Genomic DNA, 10,662 nt, shown 5'->3' with positions numbered 1-10,662 from the left:
TACCAGACACTGGGAAAATTGCGACAGGTCTCACTTACTCTAGACTCAGGAGATTTATCTTAGAAAGCCACTCTTACATATCTGAAGGACAAAGGGTAATTCTGGTGAATGGGAGCAATGGGAAGGTACTAATAGGCAGATGAACTTCACACCAGAAAGTCAGCTCATTGAAAGATAGCCCTTAAAATCCAGCATAGCCCACAGAATGGAATGTAAGGGTCACTGTGTAGCCAAATTCAGCGGTGGATATAGGGAAGACTGGGCTCAAGTGTGCCTATGATAGGAATTTAGCTTTATCTTAAGAGCAGTGACAATCAACCAATGATTCATTCAACAAGAAAAGATGACTGGATTTTCACTTTACATGTAAAGAGCAAAAGAAAGCTGTTTGAGATGAGTACTGAAGTTCAGAGTCAGAGAGGTAAATTGAGAGGTCAATAGTCCAAGTGAGATGATACCCTTGTCTAGGTATTAATATTTAGGACAAAGATGAATTAAAGAAATAATGAAGTTTAGGATCTATAAGACTCATTAAATAGGATATAGATAGTGAGAGAAATGCATAAATGCACCAAAATTCTCAGATTTATGGCTTTGTTCTTCTCTCTTAGTTAGGGATTCTATTGCTGTGAAGAGACACCATGAGCATGACAACTCTTATAAAGGAAAAACATTTAATTGGAGTGGCTTGCATTTTTAGATTTAGTTCATTATCATCATAGTGCAATATGGTGGTGTGTAAGCAGACACAGTGCTGGAGCAAAAGCTTGGAATCCTACATCTTGATATAGAGGCAAGAGAAAGTGGTCTGACCTCAGCATAGCTTGAGCACAGGAGACCTCAAAGCCTGCCTCCACAGTGACATTTCCTCCAATGAGGCCACACCTCCCAATAATGCCACTCCATATGAGTTTATGGGGAACAATTACATTCAAACTACCACATTCTACTCCCTGGCCCCCATTGTCTTGTAGCAGTATTGTAATGTGAAAAATGTGATCAGTTCAACTTCAAAAGTACCCATAGTCTGTAAGAGTCTCAAACTTTAATTTAAAAGTCAAAAGCCAAAGTCTCTTCTGAGATTCACACAATCTCTTAAGTACAATCTACTGTAAAATCAAATTCAAAAAGCAGATAGATCGCATACATCCAACATGTATTGGCACAGAACATCCATTACTCTTTCAAAACATAGGAAAAGGAGTATAGTGAGAAAATACGGGACCAAAGCATGACTGAAAACCAGCTGGGAAAAATACAAACTCTGCATCTCTATGTTTGATGTCAAAGCACTGTTCAGATCTCCAACTCCTTTCAGTTTTGTTGACTGCAACATACTTCTTTCTCTTGGGCTGGTTCCACTTCATGTTAGCAGCTTTCCTTGACAGATATCACATGGCTCTGGCATCTCTAGCATCTTGGGTTCTCCAAGGCAATCCATGCTTCAACCTCACAGCTTTACATAATGGTCTCTATGGGCTTCCACTAAGGGACACCCCTGACACATGCCTGGCCTCAGCACCTTTCCTTAGTTGCTCCTTGACTCTAAAGTCAGAACCATGTGGCCAAAGCTTCCAAGTCCTGCTGTTTGCTGGGGCTGAAACCTTGACCCCTTGTTCAATTACAACTTTACCAGTTTTCTGTCCTTGAAGGTTTCCTTCACTGCCTAAGCTTGTCTATTCTGAAACTGGATCAGTAGACCAGGCTAGCCTCAAACTCAGAGATCTGCCAGTCTCTGCCTCTGGACTGTTGGGATTTAAGGTGTGAGTCACCACACCCAGCTCTCAGCTTTTCTTCAATTCCTTTTCACAAGTTGAAACTCTAGCATCTTGCCTTGAGGTCACCACTCCTTTTATTCCATTTCTTAATTTTTTTTATGTCCTTGAACACATGAGTTAGCTTCAACCCATTTCCTGGTGCTCCTTTTCTTTACAAATTGTACATTTTGTATTTTTCCTTGCTCAGTTTGCTCCTTTTCATTATAAATATATTTAAGAGTTACTGCTAATATGACAGAGTTTATATTAGACTGTTTTGAGATTTCCTCAGCTAAGGGAATTAATCCAAAACTCTTCATTTTAGCCTCAAGCAGACTCTTGGGAAAAGGGCAAAAGGTAGGCACATTCTTTACCAAATTAATACAAGAACAATCTCTAGACAACATATTAAAATTCTTCTCCTCTGAGACCTCTCTTGACAGGCCCCCATAGTTCATCAAATCACACTCAGCACCATTGTCTTCCATGCTCATACTAATGTTGCCCATTAAGCAGCACTTAAAGCATTCAACTGCTTTTTAAATTCATATTCCCAAGGTCCATACTCCTTCAAACAAAAGCATGGTCAGTCTTATCACAATGATACCCTAGTCCCTAGTCCCTGGTACCAACATCTGTCTTAGGGTATCTATTGCTGTGAAGAGACCCCATGACCATGCAACTCTTATAAAGGAAAACATTTAATTAGGAGGTGGTTCAGAGGTTTAGTCCATTATCAACATGGTGGTGTGCAGGCAGACATGGTGTGGAAAAGGAGCTGAGAGTACTACATCTTGATCTGCAGGCATCAGGAAGTGCCTGAACTAGGTATAGCTTAAGAATAAGAGACCCTAAAGCTCACTCCCACAGTGACACACTTCTTTCAACAAGGCCACATCTACTTCAAAAGCCACACATCCTAATAGTGCCATTCCCTATGAGCTTATGGGGGGCATTTACATTCAAACTACCACAATTATGGATTCCTTTTTTAATATGGGAGCCTCAAAGGGGATCGGAAAGTAGAGGAATAATCTGAAGATGAGAGTTTTATTTGTTATTTTCTGTAGATGGAAGGCAACTTGCCTTGGACAGCCAAGGGTGACTCCTAAATCCTGATAAAAGATCTTGCTCTTCATATTCACTATGGCCACAGGAAGGTACCAAGTCTGTAGTATTCTTCAGGGTCTACACCACATTTCAAGCACCTCCTTTCCTATGCATCCCTATATATGAGGCTCTGTGTTCAAATGGTGTTTAGGTGCTGCAGTAACTCATTAGAGACAGTAAATATCTAAGACATCTATAGAGGGGAGTAATAAGAGTCAGTGATCTTACATCTGGCTACAGTTTGGAGAGGAGAGTTTGAACAATTGTTAAAAGTAACTAGAAACTACATGATAAAAGACATAATATTTTTTAGAACTTTTTTTTAATAAATAGATGTTAAAGACACACCATTTTCAATTGTTGCTCCTGGAACTATGTGGATACATTGTAACTCCCTGTAAATAAGCCCTTTGAGGAATGAGTGTTTTGCTGGCATGGATACTACTTCTATGACACAAATTTATATAGTTAATAATATATGTTAAGGATAGTAATATCTAAAAATTATACTTCTACACATCATGTTTAATTGTTAAAAATGAAACAATATGCACAGACAATACATCCACTTACACGAAATAATACTAAAGTTTAAAAAGTTTTAAGAATGTATAAAAGGCAAGATTTTCTCAGAAATAGCACATAGAAGACATTAGGAGATGGGAGGCTGAGATACTGGGATGTTATCATTGACTTAGGATTTTGGAGGGAAATTTAAAAATTAGACCATAGTTAAAGCAGAATTCAACTGAACTGATAAAATTCTAGGATGATTTATGGTTTAAGAAATGGAGATCATTAAAATAGTAGCTCTAATATATGCCTTTTCAGGATCACCCAAGAAAAGCAAAATAGAATAGTCAGGTTCACAAAAACAGTTTCTGTCTTCAACTTCACACTTAGATGTCTCCTCTTTTACATGCTGGATAATTGCTGTTCTATGCTTTTAACAGAATCTTGGATGGCAATGAGGAAATCTGGAATATCATCCCCACATTAGTACATTCTATTAATTGGGTGAAAATTTCCAAAATTGTCAAGTGTAGTTATCAAAGACAGATGGGAATTTTCTTCTTACAAAGGACTCTTACCAGGGCCTCCTTCATGTCTCTGTTCCTCAGACTATAGATGAAGGGGTTCAGCATGGGTGTCACCACTGTGTACATCATAGCCATAACAGTTTCCTTCACAGTAGAGTTATTAGCTGATGGACATAGGTAAAGGCCAATAATTGTCCCATAGAAGAGAGACACCACAGACAGATGTGACCCACAGGTGGAGAAGACCTTGTAGATGCCTCGAACAGAAGGAACCTTAAGAATAGAGGAGACAATTCGTGCATAGGACATGACAATGAGAAGGAATGGAATGACAATAGCAAGCCCCCCCATGATAAATATTACCAACTCATTAACATGTGTGTCAGAGCAGGACAACTTCAGCAGAGGAGATATGTCACAGAAAAAGTGTGGGATCACATTGTTCTTACAGAAAGATAATCTGGCCACAAGGAGGGTGTGCAGCATGGCGTGGAATATGGTCAGCACCCAAGACAGCAACACCAGACTCACACAGAGCTTAGGACTCATGATAATGGTGTAGTGAGGGGGGAAGCAGATGGCCACATAGCGGTCATAGGCCATGACCACAAGGAGGAAGCTCTCAAGGTCTGCAAAATACAGGTAAAAGTACAGTTGTGCCAGGCAGCCTGCATAAGGGATGGAGGGGACTTGGCTCTGCATGTTCTGCAGCATTTTGGGCATTGTGACAGAGGAGAAGCAGAGGTCAGAGAAGGACAAGTTGCTGAGAAACAAGTACATGGGTGTGTGGAGATGGGAGTTCAGTAGAATGAGGATGATGATGATGAGTTTTCCCAGGACAGTGGTGAGGTACATGGCCATGAACAGGGCATAGAACAGCTGTTGTTGCTCTTGGGGGATGGGCAGGCCCAGGAGGAGGAATTGGGAGATGACACTTTGGTTCTTTTCTGTCATATTCTTTCTCCTGGACTTTAAGGAAAAATGATATAGATCCTTAGAAATTCAAATAAAAATAAACAGATTTTTAGGCTCTTTATCTATTATTTATTTTAAAACAATTGATCTCATAACCAAAATTATAAACTTCCAATATCTGTAATCACTGATGATCTTTTTTAAAAGCCTTCTTGCATGTTTCAGTATTTTATCATTTTCTGAACACATTCACCTGTGAGCTTCTGCAACACAAATCATGTTAGTTGTTTTCCTTAACTATCTGAGTGGCCATCCTAGGCAGCTGTAATTGGCTTCTTTCTCTTAGTGTCTCTTACACATTGGTGGTCCTCAGGATTCTGAAAATTTATTTTTTAATAGGATTCTGAAAATAAAATTTTTAAATAACTTCATATATATGTATACATATACATATATGTGTGTATTTGTGTATGCCAGGGGCTGAAATTGACATCTGAAATTCAGCTGTGAAGTCTCTGTCTCCTTCAGAACTCTATCCTGTTGCTAAGTAGTTGTAACTTCTTGGATATGTCACAGGCGTGTCAAGTGCAGCAGATCTAAGTGAAACACATGATCCCACTTTGCTCTTTCCCAACTGCCCCTGTTCTGCTCTCGGTTCTGTAAAGAGGACACTGGGGACTCAGTTCTGTAAAGGTGACACTGGAGAACTGATAAATCCAATGTCTGCAAGGCCTGGATCCAATAAGAAACGTGTCAATTTTATTTCTCTTCCTAGCACTGTCAATCTAGCAAATCCTGGAGCTCCTCTTAGTTTCTACTTCCTCCATTCATCTCCACAACACCACACTCCTAGAGCAGGCTGGCAACTAGATGCTGCCAGGATTGTACAAGATTGCCAACATTTAATTCATTATACTTTGAATAATTTAATGTGATGAGCCTCAGGAAACCAGTTAAAGGACTTACCATCCTTACCTTTCCCCTTATTCAAGCCAACTTTCAATACTATCCAAGGGTCTTATCATATTCACAAATGATGCTGTTACCTGAGCTGTGATACACCTGTGTGCTGCTCTTCTCCAGTGCTAGTCTTAAAAGTCACATTTTCTTGCTTCTGGCATTTTACACTTGTTGTTTCTCTTGCCTGTAATTTATTCCCCTCTTTAGCCCCTTCACCAATGTTATCCTCATTTATCTTTCATAGATATTATATGCCACTTGCTAGTCAAAAATTTCCACACCAGATTGAGATCTGTTACCATGATCTCACAGCAGCCTATGTTCTTCTCACATGCCTCAATGCCCCTGATCACTGATTCATGTAGGTTTGCCACCAGACTGTGCACCAAATGCAGGAGAGGCCATGTCCTCCTTCATCTTGCAGCATTGCAGCCCATGGCATGATGCTTGTGTGTGACCAGTGTTCATAAATTATTTTTTTGTTTGGTTGTGTTTCAATCTGAAACAGACTCCTTAAATATTAAATGCTACAGGCCCCCCACTAAATTGAGCCAATACCCATACTAAATCTTGAGTTGGCACATGCCTTTGGCTCCAGTATTCTGGACAGAGAAGAAGGCAGACCTTTGTGAGTTTGAGGCCAGTCTGGTCTACATAGAGTCCCAGGCCAGTCAGGGTAACACAGTGAGACCTGTCTCAAATCATACTATCCATATTAATAATCACTAGACTTGATCATTTAGCACTAATTTTGACACTTGCCAATGTGACTAATGCTATTTTGTATTTAAAAAATATAGGAATATAGGGATAGATCTGATGTGCTGCTCTGCTCAGTAATGGTGATGACTCAAAATAAAATTCTTATGTTTCATTCTATAAGAATTGGTGTCGTGACTAACTTATGTGTGAGTTGGACTAGACTCTGGCACTGATTTTTGTGAAATACAAATCCTAATGTTGCTAAGAATGTAGTTTTCAATGTCATTAGCATTTAGGAACGCAGACTCCAGTAAAGAAAAACACCCTCTGCAATAGGATGAGCCACCCACAGTTAAAGATAAGAGAATAAATGTAGTCTACTGAGTAAGAACTCTGACTCCAGACTGCTTTGTGCTCAGGTGTGCAACCTCAACTCAGCCTAGGGGTTTGTCTACTGACTGACCTCAAAGACAGACATTTATCAGTTCTCAGCATCATGTGATACTTAGCTTAAAACTACTCATCTGGACCAACACACACACACACACACACACACACACACACACACACACACACACACACTCATGTAAGCACATGTTTTCTTATCAACAACACCAACAAACTCCATATTATGGTGGTATTGTGTTCCCCAAAATTTTGTGTACTCTAATAAATTGATCTGGGGTCAGAGAACAGACAGCCACTAGATACAAAGGCTAGAAAATGGTGGCACTCACACCTTTAATCCTAGCATTCCAGAGATAGAAATCCCTCTGGATCTCTGTGAGTTCAAGGCCACATTGGAAATAGCCAAGCATGGTGACATGCCTTTAATCCCAGAAAGCCAGCCTTTAATTCCAGGGAGTGGTGGTAGAAAGCAAAAAGATATATAAGGCGTGAGGACCAGAAACTAGAAGAATTTGGCTGGTTAAGCATGTGGCTGGTTAAGCATTCAGGCTTTTGAGCAGTAATTCAGCTGAGACCCATTCCGGATGAGGACTAAAAGGCCTCCAGTCTGAGGAGACAAGACCAGCTGAGGACCCGGTGAGGTGAGATAGCTGTGGCTTGTTCTGTCTCTCTGATCTACCAGCATGGACCCCAATAACTCGCCTCAGGTTTGATTTTATTAATAAGAACTTTTAAGATTCCTGCTACACCATATGTTTTCGAAGCTGACCAAGAAAACAGAGAAAGAGCATTAGGGAATGTTGGAAGCCTTTTCTCTAAGAACTATACTAAGTCATGATTAACTTATGTATGGATAGACTAGGCTCTGGTAATTTCTAATGGTGTTATAAATGTGGTTTTCAATATCATTAGCTTTTAGAACAGCAAACTCAAAGTAAAGTCAAAATAGTTTGCCAAAATTCTACTTCCCTTGTAAGTGAGAGGGACCCATGCAGTATAGGGATATATGTAGAGGTCACAAACCAGAGACTTCACCTGTGGGTGCAGTTCCCAGTGATCCAGGGTGTTTCCTATCTTCTTTAGCCATTAAATTGGTAATTCTCAACCAGGACAGCACATAGGAATCCCCTAGGAGACAGTGTGGTTCACATTAAATACAAATCACCTAGAATTCTGTGAAAACATGGATTGTGGTTCTGTAGCTCAGATTCTACTTTATAAATGAAACATCAGGTGATGACATCTGGATACTGGAACAGGCAGCACTTACATTATCCCTAAAAATACACATTGGTGAGTCCCATGAGATAAACTGAAACAATTTTTTGATGGGAGGCCTGCTTAAGGTTTATTAATGCTCCACAGCAAAGTTAAAAAATGTCTTTATCATCACAATGCTGCTATGTTGATAGAGCTTTATCTTAGGAGAATAATTGCACAGTTCTTAATAAGAGGAACCACATAGTGAACAAAATATTACAAATGACATCCATTAATTCAAATACATCCTAGATGTGGCAAAGTCTCTGAAGGATGAGGGATTACAAAGAAGGAACATTATTATCTCTGAAAAATCTTACAGAACATCATATCCTGCAGGATATTGAAACTCTGTGTTATAAGGACAGTAAAACATCAGGTCATTCACCCACCTGCCAACTCACTCAGAATATCTGAAGCTGAGGCATAGTCCCTGATAAAATACCATACTTCCCTTTATTCACTGTGCTCACAGGAAATAACAGTCTCTAGTCAATCCCTAGATCTGCATCACCCTTTACCTATGTCTCCTTTTAGTTACCTCTGGGCTTAAGAGGTTCTGTGTCTCAGAGGAGTCCAGGTCATGAACAACTAATTAAACTAATTATCCAGGACCCTTCTAGGACCAATTCTTTCAGAGTCCTGTAGTTGTGACTGATTACAGTTATTGATCACTACACCCAGGGGGAAGGTAAAGAAGAGAGATTCATAGGTAGATGCTTATTCACAACTTGTTCAGGGAAGAGCTGCTTAACAATGTTTCCAGAGTCTGTATTTTGAAGAATAATTAGGGACTATGGATATGAAAATGTATTGAAGAAACCATTTTTTGCTATTACAGAAACATCACCATGAAAAACATGTACTTTGGAAAGGTTCCCAAATGGCATTCTCTGAGTAAAACATAAAACTGTATAAACAGCCCTCAAGATATATAAACATCCAAATGTTCGAGGCCAGCCTTGTCTCCAAAGCGAGTTCCAGGAAAGGCACAAAGCTACACAGAGAAACCCTGTCTTGAAAAACCAAAACCAATATATATATATATATATATATTATATATATATATATATATATATATATATATATATATGTAAACATAATGCTAACAAGGACCAGAATTTATGACTCAACTTTCTGTACCTGGCAATATATGTTAAGGATAGGAATAAAAACAATGTTTGATGAATTCCTTAAGATCATGTTAATCTGTCTTCAGGCCAAGATATAAGAAGAAGCCCAGATTCCCACTTCTAATCAGTTGTTTTTGGCTCTTCATCTCTTGTGGTGGTATTGTGTTCCCCAAAATATTGTGCACCCTAATAAAATTATCTGGAGTCAAAGAACAGAACAGCCACTAGATAGAGAGGCTAGAAAATGGCAGCACTCACACCTTTAATCCTAACATTCCAGAGGCAGAAATCTGTCTGGATCTCTGTGAGTTCAAGGCCACATTGGAAACAGCCAGGCATGGTGACACACGCCTTTAATCCCAGGGAGTGATGGCAGAAAGCAGAAAGGTATATAAGGTGTGAAGACCAGAAACTAGAAGCATTTGGCTGGTTAAACTTTCAGGCTTTTAGCAGCAGTTCAGCTGAGAGCCATTCAGATGAGGACAGAGAGGCTTCCAGTCTGAGGGAATAGGATTAGCTGAGGAATTGGTGAGGTGAGGTGGCTGTGGCTTGTTCTGCTTCTCTGATCTTCCAGCATTTACCCCAAAACTGGCTTCAGGTTTGTTTTTATTAATAAGAACTTTTAAGATTCATGCTACAATCTCTCTAGGAAAACCTTAATTGTATCCACCACCATTACTCCAACCACTTTCTGTATCTGCATCAGTGCATCCTAGTGCATGTTCCACATCCCTGCCATTGTTACTGAAACCACTGCTGACAGTTATAAGCCTTGCCTTTGCTATCTGTTCCCTGTGTTTAACAATCATCAGCTGAGTGAGTTTCTGTCCATACTAATAAAAAGCACATTATCATCCTAGCGAACCTGGGTCTTCATTGGCTTTACCTGTATTGGGTTGCTATAGATGACATTAACATTTCATTTTGGACATTAAGCTATTAAAGATGTTAAAACACTTCCCCAGGATTTTAGACAGAATGATGCTTCTTTTGATCAGGAATCATGTTGTCCATTGGGTATCAGCATCAACCACACCAGGTAGAGTAGTACCAGTATTCTCTGATAATGGTTTACATAATAACCCAAAGTGGCTGGGTGGTAGGTTCAACTTTGAGTTCAGTGATACTGGTGTTCTATCTACTGACATTAAAAAACCATATATTGAAATATACTATTAACCTTTATAAAGTGTATAATTATTTGTATATTCAAAGCTGTGCAAATATCCCACCATCATTTTTAAAACCTACTCATTACATCTGATGGATCTCCTGAGTTTATTCAAACTTTGCATTAATTATTTGTCTTGTTGCTGTGACAAAATACCCAACAAATGCAACTTAAGGAGAATGGGACAATTTTGGCTACAGTTCCAG

The 10,662-nt window shown here is 39.4% G+C and overlaps 1 protein-coding gene across 1 annotated transcript; it reads right to left on the bottom strand.

Moving 5' to 3' along the window:
* Positions 1 to 3,916: 3,916 nt before the first annotated feature.
* LOC114688553 (olfactory receptor 1468-like) lies at positions 3,917 to 4,861 on the bottom strand. The gene has a single exon (XM_028863132.1). The coding sequence runs from the start codon at positions 4,859 to 4,861 to the stop codon at positions 3,917 to 3,919; it is 945 nt and encodes a 314-aa protein (XP_028718965.1).
* Between the last annotated feature and the right edge of the window lie 5,801 nt (positions 4,862 to 10,662).

The sequence above is a fragment of the Peromyscus leucopus genome, chromosome 8b (assembly GCF_004664715.2).
Source record: "Peromyscus leucopus breed LL Stock chromosome 8b, UCI_PerLeu_2.1, whole genome shotgun sequence".
Classification (NCBI taxonomy): domain Eukaryota; kingdom Metazoa; phylum Chordata; class Mammalia; order Rodentia; family Cricetidae; genus Peromyscus; species Peromyscus leucopus.
The sequence above is the reverse complement of the archived record's forward strand: the minus strand, read 5'-3'. Positions and strand labels throughout refer to the sequence as shown.